The sequence below is a fragment of the Phyllostomus discolor genome, chromosome 2 (genome assembly GCF_004126475.2).
Source record: "Phyllostomus discolor isolate MPI-MPIP mPhyDis1 chromosome 2, mPhyDis1.pri.v3, whole genome shotgun sequence".
In the NCBI taxonomy this organism is placed as follows: domain Eukaryota; kingdom Metazoa; phylum Chordata; class Mammalia; order Chiroptera; family Phyllostomidae; genus Phyllostomus; species Phyllostomus discolor.
Genome location: NC_040904.2, coordinates 21,202,919 through 21,217,743, shown reverse-complemented (window position 1 = coordinate 21,217,743; position 14,825 = coordinate 21,202,919). Strand labels below are relative to the sequence as shown.

At 39.9% G+C, this 14,825-nt stretch overlaps 1 protein-coding gene across 1 annotated transcript; it reads right to left on the bottom strand.

Annotated features, from left to right (window-relative positions):
- Nucleotides 1–7,475: 7,475 nt before the first annotated feature.
- On the bottom strand, nucleotides 7,476–13,577 carry RAP2B (RAP2B, member of RAS oncogene family). Its single transcript, XM_036017579.1, has one exon. The coding sequence runs from the start codon at nucleotides 13,539–13,541 to the stop codon at nucleotides 12,990–12,992; it is 552 nt and encodes a 183-aa protein (XP_035873472.1). The 5' UTR covers nucleotides 13,542–13,577; the 3' UTR covers nucleotides 7,476–12,989.
- Between the last annotated feature and the right edge of the window lie 1,248 nt (nucleotides 13,578–14,825).

Sequence of the window (14,825 nt, the reverse complement as noted above, 5' to 3'; positions counted from 1 at the left end):
CCTCTGCCATGGAGCACACCCCGCTGGGCACATGGCTGGCTGCTTGTGGTGCTTCAGAAAGGTTCAGAATGTTGGCTAAGAGTACGGGATTCAATCAGAAAAGTTATAAGATTGTATATGCGTAAAACATGAAGAAAGAGCCTGAAACAAGGATAGACTAGATATAGGGATGTTTATAATATGTGTAATATCTATACTCCATCTATTTTTTTAGAAATCAGAACATTGACTACTGTCTTTGATGGACACACTATAATTTATCCTTTCCTTAATCTTTTTCTTACTGGCTAATCTCTTCTCACAAAGAAACTGCCTAAAAATCTTAAGGATAATAAATATTATAACATGAAAGTTCAATTTGTTTCTGCCAGTTTGCATTTTTCTAAGTTCTCTGTGAAACTTTTCTATGTTTCTTGAAAAGCTGACGTCCATGACTGAGGTGAACACGGCCGAGTTTACTACTGAGTTTAATGAGAGTCTGACATTCTGAAAAATAGAATTCCAAGTGTTCAAATTAAACAGATGAAGTAATTTAAGAAACAAATGCCTAACATAAGAAAAATCCAGTATGATAATAGAAATTCAGATTGTTAGCTAGTGGTTATTTGTATTGTAAAATAACTTCCTTTCTAATGACTCAAGGGTGGGTCCATTAAATAGTAAGTTGTAGTTTAAATATGATTTAATTTTATATAGCTTTTTTCCAAATCATATCCACTGCATAAACCAAGGCATGCCTGACCTTGGAAAACCAATGCAGAGCAGGCCACAGGCTTATAATGCAATATGCTAATTTCCTCAAGGTCCAGGAACCCTATTGCCTTTGCTTCTGGTAACTTTACAGAAAATTTAAGTCCCATTAACACTATAATGGCATTGCCATTGCAAGCTATACATTTTCAGGATGAGGCATAAAAGAACAGGCTACAACTTTTCATTCTATGATATTTTCCTGCAGTTGATGTAGAACTTTGAAATATTCCAACTTTCTTGTTAATTGTGACCTATTTAGTGTTTCAGTCACACTTATGTCCTTATCCCCTGTGACTCATTCACTCATTCAACTGATACCCAGTGTTGAATCATGACAGGCTCACCACCACTAGGCCCTGGAAATAAAAGGGTGGGTCCTTGCCCTTACAGATGTATCTTCAAATAGAGGAAATCAATAATAAAATTCAATGAATAAACAAATTAAATATATTGAAGGGACAGATGGTATCTTATTTCTAGATACAGTGCTTCTGTGGTGTTCAATATTTAATTAATTACACGAATACATGCTTTATGGTTTGCAGATGGTTATGTCCCTAAACTAAAGGTAACTAGCTGAAATATATATTTGAGTACATCATCTTATAAAGCAGTATTCTAATCAAATAAACTAACAAGCTTTCTGATATTTATTATAGAGACTCTAATTCAAGACCTATAATGTTAGTTAAGAAACTTCATGTATACTATATATCATGAATCTAAATGCTCATTTTAATATGTTCTTTTTTCTGATTCGATACATAGTAAAAACATTATGGCTGAAATCCTTAGTAAATCCTCCATTACCTAGCAATCCTCCCCATTCTCAATCTGCAGATTCTACAAACACAGCCTCACTCCCCACCTTCCTCCACCTTCTATTCCTGGGAACCACATACTCAAACTAAGGAAAAAGGAAAGTTAATTAGAGTTACATTGCATATATTACCATGGCATGAAGCAGGGAGTTACATAAGAGAGTAAATTATGGTTGCTATGGGAACCATAATTTAGTATTTTTGGGCAAAAGCTTCAACTCTATTCAGGCCAATTATATTTTACAGAATAATGCCAAGAGGAAAATACTCTGAAAGTTCACTTGTTTTAAATAACAAATTTACAGAGATTTCAGTTTTACTCTAAAATGCACATAAATCATCGTCAAGAAAATACCTGTCTCACGAACTTGGATAAGGAAATGAAATTTCAATGGCATTGATATTGGCAGTAATTATAAAACTTATTCACTTTCTCTACAATATTATCTGATTACTTTTGATAAAATGTTCTACTGCTTAACAAAACTGGACAGTACACAAACTGGCATTCTGATACCAAAAATGTACAAATCAGGTTCTTCTAATCTATTTAAGTTCTCATATGCAATACTTTAAATTCCATTTGGAATTCATTGCAGAAAACAAAATCTTTCCATCTTCTCTGGAAAATGAGAGACTGTGTTTTCAATAGTCAAAGTGGGCCAGCCACTTCGAGGGTAATTTTGAAGATAGCTTTGAAGAAAAAGAAGGTACTTTAAGAGGTCAGAAGTTTTTTTTTTAACATGGAAAATTGGCGATTCTCCCTGTATGGCTCTGTGTTACCATACTTATAATTTTTGTCAATTTTTTTAAACTGCATGCTCAAATGACTGAACAAAAATATTTTCTAGAAGCCCAATTTAGTTTATTTATTTTTGGTGTGTTATCTACTCTATACATTATCCAAATTGCTAAGACCAAAACAGGACTATAGACAGTCCCACTGTGCAGGCATTTCTGATGCTCCCCTGGAGGCTGGTACAGACCAATTGTATCACTTGTAATTACAAGGATAAATATTTTTCCAAAATCACCATGACCACTGAGATAAATCCAAACAACTACTGTATGACTTTTGGGTAGTTCATATACATGTTTTTTTTTCTATTCATAAAGTGCAATTCTTCTGAGAAAAACATTAAATAGGAAAATTGTTAGTAATTTGGCTGCTAAAAGTAAACTACAGTTCATAAAAGTAATTTAAAAAATAATTACTACTTTTCTCCAAATAATAGTGAAATAATAATTAATCAAAAAAAGAGTGAAATTCATTTTCACTGAAAATGCTACATTGAAAATCATTTCTAAGCTATAAAAGGCAACTGCAAATAATGACATTGCAAAACCCCCTACACAATTTGTTTATATTTATGAATACATATATTTTCTTGGCTACTGACTATGGTGATTCATAACGGAATACTTTCTCATCACAGACTTTTTAATTAGAAAGAAAACATAATATTCCCAAAGCCAATAAAACCTACAGATAAGAAAAAAAAGTTGCCAAACAGCACAGATGATTATAGAGGAAAATAGAGAAAAAGAAAAACAGGAAATTTAGGTATACCAAATCTGTTTTCTCTATCTTGTGATCATATTACTGATTAAATATGATTTTTCCATTTTTAATGTAATGCAAAGATGCTACACAGAACACAATATTCTATCAAAACCATCTGTTTTAACATAAGACAGTTCTTAAATTTGAGAAGCAAGTTTCAACTATCCAATAACTCATTTACTCATTTCACCAAACAGTACTTTTTATTGCATAGAATTATTTTAAATGGAGACAACTGTACTTGAATAGCAATAAAAAATGCAAAAACAAAACAAAAACAAAAAAAAACCACCCAGGATTCTTTCATTTACTGCCTACCTTTCTTATAGAGACTCTTCTAGCTGCTTAGAACCTTTTGATGGGCTTGGAGATTGTTCTTGCTCAGTTATAACTGTTATTGGGTTTGCCAAAAAGTTGGTTTGTTTTTTTCTTTAAGGTGGATCTAGTAGCACTTAGCTGTCTTTAAGTTCATTTGAAACAATTTTGTTAGATTGTATTGTGACAGCTGTCATGTCAGCATGCATTTAAAAAAGAACTTATCAAAACTGGTGAACTTTTGTATTGCCATTTTAATAATGAAAATGAAAGAAAATAAGCAACATTTTCAGCACATTATGTTTTATTATTTCAAAAAAGGTAAAAACACAACTGAATGCAAAAAAGGATTTGTGCAGTGTATGGAGAAGGTGCTGTATCTGATCGAATGTGTCAAAAGTGGTTTGCGAAGTTTCATGCTGGAGAGTTCTCGCTGGACGATGCTGGGGTAGACAAGTTGAAGTTAACAGCCGTCAAATCAAGATATTGAGAACAATCAACCACATGGGAGATAGTTGACATACTCAGAATATCCAAATCAATAAAGTTATTGGTGAAAATGAAAGACGTGCCTTTTGTTTTACGGGGGGAAAAACACATGGAGCTTTTGGCCAAAACATTACATCTCCTACTTTCTAGGAATGTTAGATTTCCAAATGTGTTCCCTGTTAATGTAGAATGGTAAGTGTCCCCCCAGGTAGGGTGTCTGGCTACTTAAAGATATTGGGATATATTTCACAGGTATTAAAATATCTGTTTCGTTTAAAACAAGAACAAAAACAACCATGTTTGGTTTGGAGTAGAGATCCGTGGTCAAGTTAATTCCACATTAATGAACTTGCTGACAGGATACTTAATGCTGTATTTCAGGGCTTGGCAGCCACAGGCTGGCCAGAGACCGGCAGATTCCCGACGCTCTTTTTCACAAGGCCACCGCCTCCTCGGCTGCCCGCTCCTGACAGCCTGGCTGAGGGGTTTGGGCACAGGCAGTTGTGTGTCCCAGACATGCTCACTCATTTGACCTGGAGGCTAAGAAAAATGAAGGGAAGAAGGAAGGGAAAAAGGTGAAAATAAAGAGGGACGGGATGCATATGACACATTTTCTACCAAAGTGAGGAGTTCAGATATGAAATAAGCCCTGAATTAACTGGAAAGATATTGTGAGGTGAAGTGGGGGAAGTGGAGTGAAGCTGAAAACCTTCAGGACATCTCCCACAGAGGTTTAAGGGGCCCCAGACAAAACTACGTTGTTGCCCTTGACCTCCCTTCCAGGATTCCTCCTGTACTTCTAGGTCCCCAGACTCAGTCACCAGCATGCCTTGAGGTACTCCCCAACCATTCAGGTTCATGACCCCAACCACAACCTCTTTTTAAATCATACTCCTTATTTACAGATAACTAAAAGCCCCAATAAATCTCAATCCCTGAATACTGTGTTTTCCTCTTAGGCATGAATTCAATGAGCTAATCAAAGTGATAGTGTCCCAAACACAATCAAGAAGGTGGACATTTTAAAAGGAAAGCATTCATTGCAATGCTCCGGAGTTAAGGAAGGTCTTAACTGCTCTTACTCTAGGTTAAACCCTTCTCTCCTCTGGTCTCTGCCTCCTCCCTCTATCTCTACATAGTCCAGTTCAGAGTAATGGTTCTCAACCAGGGAGTATTATGCTTTCCAGGGAATTATGCATCAATGTCTGCAGGTATTTTTGATTATCAAGACTGGGGTGGGAGGATACTACTGGCATCTAGAGCAGGGGTGTCAAACTCATTTTCCCCAAGGGTCACACCAGCCTCCAGGTTGCCTTCAAAGGGCCAAAATAATTTTAGAACTGTATAAATGTAACTACTCCTTAACTGGTAAGGAGTTGAAATTACATTTGGCCCTTTGAAGGCAACCATAAGGTTGATGTGGCCCCCGGTGAAAATGAGTTTGACACCCGTGATCTAGTGGGTAGAGGCCAGGCATGCTACTAAACCTCCTACAACACACAGGAGAAGCCCTCTACAAAACAGCATTATCAAGCCCACAATGTTAATAGTACTGAGGCTGAGCAACCCGGAGTCAGAGTCAAGTTTACTGTAGTAACATTATGAACCTATCCCATAGGCTTCTTCGCCTTGGCCAGCAGCAGCATTCAACCTCAGTAGATCCTGAGTCACAGACTCACGAATTTGAACACAAGGAAAAGCTCTTGCACTGGAGGACTGAAGGTGTGGGGTGTGGCCTGAGTACCACGCCCAGCAGCCTGCAGTTGATTCCCTTCTCAGCTCGGTGGTGTCCGGCCTTAGCAGCAAGAGTACCGCGACTGTCAGTTGAATACAACCTAAGTGTTCAAGGAACATATTCATTGCGCTGTGTTCTTCCCCAGTGACAAAAAGCTGGTTTGTACACAAGTGCACAAAAATGGTTTTGTTCTTTGGATTCGGTTGTTATTGGCCCTGCCTTTCAAGGTATATGATTCTCTTAAAGGAAGAGAATGTATTTGGGTGATTTCTCATAATTTGACCTCAGCACAAGATTCGTCAGGAATAAGAGATGTTCTAGAAGTATGTTTAGACCGTTCTAAATATATTAAATGAATATTCGTACGACTGAATTTGTTTTTTCAAAGTTTCCTTTATCAGTTTTAAAAATGAAACGCAAAGGCTATGCCCAAATCCACAGGTAATGTCCTCTTAGTGAGCAATCTTCTCTAGTTGGATCTGTTCCAGTGTATCTCAAACTGTGAAAAATACTTCTCTCTTTACACTATTACATGGAAAACACATTTATATAGCCATTAATTAAGCAGTTCTTGGGATTTTTACCGATTAATATGGATTACATTTGTGACAGAGAAAAACATTTGCATAAATCAGATGTAGATGAATAAAGTGATACACAGAAAGAAAAGTTAACAGAGTATGACGAAGTAAAGCTAAGATAACCAAACTCAAGACTTTTTCTACTAAATGCAAAATGATGTTGAAATCAAACATGATATACTGTAACCCTCTTACCTACTTACAATGTTGAATTCAAAACTATCTAAAATATATTTAAAAATATATTTTATTGAAATATACATTCTTATAGATTTATGCTAGATCTCCGTAGAGGCTCTTTACTTGAATGACGTATGATTCAATAGGTTAGCCTTTAAAGAGAATATTTTAAAATATTAATATTAATACATATATTTAATAAGTTAAAATATTCTGACTTCATGATTAAAACTAGATTTTGAAAACATTTTATAAATGGTCAGATCACAGATATAAAATATCAAGACCTTTACTGAAGCTATAAAACTATAATTAATAAACTTGCATCTCATAAATGGTTCTGTAGTAATCAGATTTTAAAAAAATAAACATGAAGTACTTTCAGATGAACTATCTCCATAATTCTGTAACTTTCAACATTTAAAAAGTATATTGTTAAATTCATGAGTCTATAGAAAAGTGACTAGAAATTGTTTTGCAAACTGCAGTAGGTTAATAACTATAACTCCCTTCTTTTCATCTGGTTTTGTAATAATTACTATTATTGTTACAGCTTGTTGCCCACCATTTCTTTCTCTGAGCTGGTTACCTTCTTCAATCCAATAAGCACTAAAGGCATGAGAACAAGCTTTTGTATAAAATAACTGTAAGCTTAGCAAACTTAAAACATCAGCGTAATTCTTTGGCACACTCATTTTTAGAGGATTATCTTTCACAAAAGAAATACCCTGCCCGGAATCTTCTTTACATGAAGAACCCTAAAAGACTATGCCAGCAACTCCTTCTTTCTTTATGAATATCACTAAAATCGTTCTTTCATGTTTCCTCACTTAAAAAACATTTCATGTCTTTTTCTCCATTTTCTCTTCTTGCCTTTCACATGAAAATATGAAAGCAAACTGATTTCCTATTTCTAAATGTTCAACTTAAGCTAATCTCAGTAGAGAATTTGGAAATGATAGACAAAATCAGACTTCTGCATGCACCCAAACAACTATTAGTTACTTGTCTCATGGGATCCATTTTTGCTTGTTAAGATCCACACATCCTTCAAAGTAAAAACCCAATTTTCAACAAATCTACTACTTTATTGCTTGCCAGACCAACCCACAGATTGTACTATAATTGACATGTATAGCTCTGCTCTTCCATATACTCTTATTGGTTAACATATATTATTCTCACAGCCTATGGTGGTAAAAGCACAAAGTTGTTGCTCTTTTGCCTGTTTTCCTCCCGTGTAAGCTTAGTCTTCAAACCACAGCATTTGCTCAATAAATGCTTGTTGAACAATGAACGAATGCGTTTCAGCTATTGAGTTTCAGCTCCACTGCAACCATGTTAACAGCGAAGAAACAATCTCAGGCCCTTTTTGGGCACCTGTATTCTCAATGCGTCAGTGATTTTCTCTTTCCTATTTCAAATGTTTTTGCTGCATTTGTGCAGTTGCCACAAATAAACCAACCACACATTTTCAAACCTGTGATAAACTTAGCCCCACATAGTTTTGCCAGATAATTTGTTTTAAAAATAGCAAGATTAGTCAACTGGACAAAAAAAAAAAAACCCACATATTTTCTATTTTGCTAATCTAAGAAAAAACACCTCCTTGAAGACTTCCGTTTAATATAAAAGAACATGGAGAGCTGTCCCATTCAACTTACAAGCAGATCAACACTGTTTCAAAAGATCAAGACGCATAAAAAACAGGACAAATGGCAGTTCTATGTCATGTGTTGTCCTTGTACAACTACATGACACTCAACTGCCTAATTCCTGGAAGTCTAAGAAATTGAGTGTATATATTACATACATACACATATACATATAGACACACACATGCTTACCATGACCTGAAGATTTAAATACTCAGATTTTTTTTTTAGAATCCTTAGTAGGAAGTGTGAAGAGTTTAAATTCTTGCCTCTTAATCTTGAAAAGACAAATACTTAAAAAGTATTCCCTTTTATCAAAGATATTCTTTAAAAAATATTGGGGGGAGAAAATGTTGATTCTGAACATGCAGGCCGGCCATGCCCTATTCTAATCACTTTCTTATCTTGGTCAATTCTGAATTAATGCTGAAAGTCATCGCCAAAATGCAAAAATAATCACTGTACCTGCAGAGTTCATCCCATTTTATTCATACCCAATAATTTAACAGGTTTAATGTTAATGGTATATATCCTCTTCAGCTGTAGATTTCCAATCAAGATATTTTACAACTCTGTGGTAGGCAGTACTCTGAAATGTATGGCACGGGTCTTAAGTCTATGTCCCTAAATAACTAGGTGGCAGTCCATATAGTACTCATTTGGAATTTGGACTAGATCATTGGTTCTCAAAGTGTGGTCACTGTAATATTACCATCACTTGGAAACCTGTTGGAAATGAAAAGTACGAGATCATAGCCACACATACTGAATAAGAAACTAATACCTGTTTTACCCTCCAGGTAATTTTGATATGTGGTTGTTTGAGAACCTCTGAAGTAGATGATCCCTAAAGCCGCTTCAAACTATCACTATCTTACTGTTATTAGATCAAATATATCTTCTAGAACTAGCATTCAAGTATTCCTAGTAGTCTGAGTAAAATAAAATGAAGAATACTACATTCTATTAGTTGTATTTAAAATTTTGACACATTTTCACAAGGACAAAAGTTCTCTTAGCAAGCTTTTCCCAATTAAGTAGACACTGTAACAAATGTTTGGTATCATTTTAACTGAGTGGTGATTTCCAAATTAAATCTTTGTTTCCTTCATATTTTAGCTGTTGTAAAAAGTAAGTATATTGTTTTGACAGGTAATGTACAGGCATTTTGTGTATATTTCTCAAGACCAGATGCTACATATGGTGTTCTCTCACTTTCCCATCACACCTATAAGAAATACTGGATATTTAAAAGAGGTACAATCACATGCTGGTGAAAACATTTATAAAACTACCTTAACAGTTCACACAGACCAGGCATTTTAGGATTTCCAGCTACAGGAAAGGTTAACTCATCAGGAAACATAAAGCCTCATACATTGAAAGAATTCTAACCTCAGCTAGATCTTTTCCTAAAAAGTGATTCAGTGAAATCTATTTCAACAGTTAACAGCATGGAAATTGTTTTACCTAAGAACCATCAACTCCCAAACACAAAAATGTTAGACTTAGCTTGATGCTTTCAATAAGGCTGTTACAAAAAGAGTACAAAAATAGTCCTTTAATATATCATAAGTCTGGATGACTGTCAGGGACCAAAAGGAAAATCTGTTAAAAAACAGCAGGGGTCAAGTTGAAGTTAACTTTTGCTCCCCAAGATAAAGGTTCCTTTCCCACCCAGTATGTTTTGACAGGTGATTGCCTTACAGCAAACTCCTCGCCACCTCACCCTCCCACCCTCCTTTTAACTCAAGTCAGCCTAACTTTTTCAAGGAAACAAATGTTCCATGTCTTCACACCATAATACTACAGCAGGTTTCTTAATAGCCAAGTAAACTGCCATGTTCTTAAAAACCATGCCCTCATTTCTCTCTGTTTTGTCAAGAACATAATGGAGAAGACTATCAAACTAGGAACGAAGTACTCTTTTCCTGCTCCAGGAACACACACAAAACTGTTTTCATTGAGAATCCAAAATGCATTTATTTTACAGTACTCAGGAAAAGCATATTAAATTCTCCTGCCCTGCCACCCTAGACCTATTAAGAATTTAGTCATACAAGTGACTAAATCCTGGGCAGAAATGATTAATGCACCAGCAATTTATTTCATTTCCAATTTTCCACTTTCAAGTATTCCATCAGGAGCATATACATTTCTTAAGGTATTTGGCACCATTTTAGGTCAAAGGCTTCCAAAAAAAAAAACAAAAAACAAAAAAAGTCAACAGATGCCTTTTAAAAAATATCCTTCATAATACTTGATACGTCTTCAGAATTTTCAACACTTTAGATCTACTGAAACACCTAAATGTCCTCAAATGCAAAAGGGAATCTTTGCCAAGGCATATATTTGAGCAGCTTCCCTTATTTAGAATATATATAGTACTTTCTAACTGAGTTTGATACTAAACTTAAGTGAGATCAGGAGTGGAAAAAAAAGGCCACAGGACCACCACAGGCAAAGTTCTTTATTCCTCCTCCACCCTGGAATACTGACTGAGGTGTCTCCTGGGCAAAGGACACATTTTAAGGCAAGACATGTTAATACTGCTTTAAAGAAACTTGTGGTCTGTCATTTCTTTTGGCTTCCTCAACAGAATAAATCCCTTTGTCAAAAGACCTGTGGGAAGGCTTCATCTACACTCAGACTTAAGGTATGGTATATCAACTGCTGTTGATATAGAGCCATAAACCTTTCATTTTACAGAGGTAACATTAGTAAAGTGGCCCTTGAGAATAATAAAACAGAAAATAAAAAGCTCACACTGCCTCCTACTGTTAGAAGGAAAATTTCATGAGGTCAAAATGGTCCACAATCTGTAATGAGTGCAGGGTTTTTTTTTTGGTCTTAGTTTTTTCTTTTTAAATCTATTGATCTATTTCCAAATCAAAGCCTCATGAGTTGAGATGCTGTGTACAACCCATACAAATTACTGCAGAAAACACTAAGTATGACTTCAGAATGGAAGTCATCTTCTCCAAACATGTTTTTGACTTGATAATGTGACCTAATTTAAACAAAACAAATTAAAAGTGCTGTGTGCCTGGTAGATAGTAGATGGTTACTTTCCCAGATATAAGGCAGTGTTAGCAGTTAGTTTTTCCCTTCCTTGCCTACTGTGAGGTTAACTGCTCCATTCCAGCAGAAGAGATTCAATATCCTGCTTATCTTGCAGTCAGATTGTAAGACCATACCCCAGGGTTTCCTAGACCTTCATGAGTTTTCCCATATTTTAATAAGTTGGGATGACGACACCCAACTTACCACTGAGATACATCTGTCTTCAAAATTTGACCAGCAACTCTTGGGGACTTCATGCATCACCTGCCCCTGTCCACCCCAGCCATGATACTGTATTAAATCACTGAATATAAAACACAGAAACACAAACAATAGTTTTTGGTTTGTTTCTTTAAAAATGACATTTGTATTAAAAGTCTTAAAATGAAGAGACAATGATTAAACTCGTGTCTGGAATTAAAAATTACAATTGGTTAGAATTCTCTTGGTACATCACAACAGTAAAATTTTGCTCTTTGCTTTCAGAGGAACACCCTATTAACTGATAACCAAAAAAAAAAAAAATTAAAAATAATATAAAAGGGGAGCTAAATACCTGAACATTTTAACAAAATGAAGCAAAAAAAAAAAAAAAAAAAAAAAAAATAAAAAAAAAATTGCAAGACATGGAAATTACATTTTAAAGGCTGGAAATAATAAAGAAGAAATTCACCGAACAACAGGCCCTATTGTCCTGGCTCCTTCGAAAAGACTACTGAAAGGAAACTGGGAAGTGGTCTGGGGAATAACAGATTCTGGGAGAGGGTGGGAGGTTCACAGGTTGGCACCGGCTGGAACAGCTGAGTTTTGAAGGCACTCTGCAGACACAGGGGTGCTGGGGGCCCTGAATCACATTTGTGAAGTCTTTGTACTGTAATTTAAAGAGCTAGTCATCAAAATCTGTTACTGCCAACCAGTAAGAACAAAAAAACTAAACTTAAACACACACACACACATACACACACACAACAGTACACACAAAAATGTGCAGATTGTAACATTTTTTTTCACAGCTGATAAAAAAAAATACTACCGTTCTTCCCAGACTCCCCTTAGATACAGTAGGTAAACAAAATAGATTTTTTTTCCCACAAATATCAGCAGACACTTTCTGGCACCCCACACTGTATTGGCATCAGTGTTAACAGTCCCAGTTCAGATGTGCAATACTTCAGATTGGATACACTGTAACAAGAATCCAACTTTGCATAGACATCCTCAGAATCGTAATCAGTCACGGGGTTGCCCTTCCAAGCTGGCAGAAAAGGAACCCGACATTAATTTCCAGCTACTCCTGGAAAACAAGGAAAAAAACAAAAGTTTCTTCCTCTCCTCCAGCTCCTTCATTTGGTTCTCCCGGACTTCCTTCCACGTATTTAAAACTTGGAACTGGAAAACGGTTGTTAACAAAAACAAAAAATAACAACAACAAAAAAACACACCCTTACTTCCACCTTCTCCCTGTCCTCTTCCTCCCCCACCCCATTTTTTCCAGGTTGAAACTTTCGCTTGCTGGTGTCAAGCTGCCAATACAGCGCCCTTAACGGTTATTTAAAGGGGGAAATATGCGTCAACCAAAATCAATGAAAAACGTACATGCTGCAAAGAGCCACATTTCCAATGGGTCTCAGATGGTCAGGACCGGACACCCCTTCGGACGCCGGGAGGAGGCAGGGGACGTCGGTCGCACAGGCCAGCCGGGCTCCTAGGACATCCCGGCCAATGCAAAGTCGTCTCCAATCTCAAAGCAAGAAGAGAAATCACATTTAGAGAGTCGGGTGCGTTTGGCTTTTGTGCGCAAAGCGCAGCCGGCGCGCGGCGGCCGGGGGCGCCTCAGAGGATCACGCAGGCCGAGCAGCAGCCCTCGTCGCCGTTGGGCTGCGCCGCGTAGTTCATCTGCCGCACGATCTCGGCGAACAGCTCGTCCACCGAGGCTTTGTTTTTGGCCGACGTCTCCATAAAGGGGCAGCTCCACTCCTCGGCCAGGGCCTTGCCCTCGCCGTACGAGACCTCGCGCTCGCCCTCCAGGTCCACCTTGTTACCCACCAGGATCATGGGCACGCGTTCGTACCGCTTCACGCGGATGATCTGGTCCCGCATTGGCTTGATGTCCTGGAAGCTCTGCTGGTTGACGAGGCTGTAGACGAGGATGAAGCCCTGGCCGTTCTTGATGTACAGGTCCCGCATGGACGCGAACTGCTCCGTGCCCGCCGTGTCCAGGATCTCCAACACCGACGGCGAGGAGTCCACCTCAATCTCCTTTCGGTAGAAGTCCTCGATGGTGGGGTCGTACTTCTCGATGAAGGAGCCGGTCACGAACTGCACGGTGAGCGCGGACTTGCCCACGCCGCCGGAGCCCAGCACCACCACTTTGTACTCTCTCATGGCTTCGTCGGCGCTCTCGCCGCGCCTGCCGCGGCCCCGTCGGGGCTGCGCGCCTGGGACTAGGCTTGGCGGCTGGACTTCTCCCCTTCCTCAGCTCCGCAGAGAAAACCTAGGAGAGGGTGGCTGGGAAGTGCAGGGCGCAGAAATCAGCAAACGGAAACTGGGCGCCCCGCCGACCGGCGGCGGCGGCGCGTCCCTGGGGCGCGGGTCTGGGGCCCCGCGGCAGCCCACGGTGGCGGCGGCAGCGGCACCCGGCAGCGGCAGCCTCGGCGGCGGACTGGGAGGACAATGCCGGCAGCCTGTGCGAGGCGACGGCGGCAGCTCCTCGCAGCGGCGACCCGGGAGGGCGGGGACCTGGTGGCGAAGGGCTGCGGAGGCGGCTGCTAATTGCGCGCCGAGCCTGGACGCGCGTGGCATGAGTTCCCGCAGAGCGTGTGCCCACTGCCGCGGCCCATCGCGCTTTCTACCGCAGCCTCCGCGGGGCTAGGGCTTCCTACTCGCCGCGCGCAGCCCGGCCCTCCCCGCACTAGCGAGCATGCCCAGTGCGCGGCCAGCCGCGCCCGCTGGATTCACCGTGCCTGGTTTTCCATAGGGCCGGGCGGGGGCGGGGCTGTGGGTGGGGCTTGCGATTTGAGTTTGGACCAGCGGATTCCGGAGAGGAGAGAGTTTGGGAGCGGGGTGGGAAGTGTGCGGGGCCGTGGAGGTGTTGGAAGAGGGCCCGGGAAAGCTCTGGTGGGACGGTGGTGGCCGTCTTCTCTCACGGCTCTGGGGTTTGTGTCTACGGTGGTAGCTCTGCGAGAAGTTGTGGGCGCGGCGGGCCCCTCAGCCTAGAGCGTGTTCTGGTCTTGCTGACTCCTGTAATCAAAGGTCCTGGGATTCCACGCCCTGAACCCCAGAGGGGTGCGTCTCGGGGCCGGAGATCCAAAGGACATTTGCATGCAGGAGCGGCGAGTGGAGCACCTACTCCCACCCGCGGTGCCGCTCTTTTTTTAAACCATTCGCCTCAAAACATTACTCAGCCTTCTCTGGCCGACTCTTTCCGCACTACATCCCGCCGGACAAAGAAACAAGAATAGCGTGCCTGCAACACTTTCCCGGGGAGGGAAGGGGCAGGCTCTCGCGACTGAAGCCCTCCGTGGGCTAGGATTTGGCGAGTCCCACCCACCTCCCTGCCGGGCTAGGGCCAAAACCCGGAGACAAGAATACAACCCAGTCCGTCAGTGGCGGCGGCGCCCGCAACTAGTCAGGGCATGCTCAGTGGGTAGAGCAGGTTTTCGGGCTTAG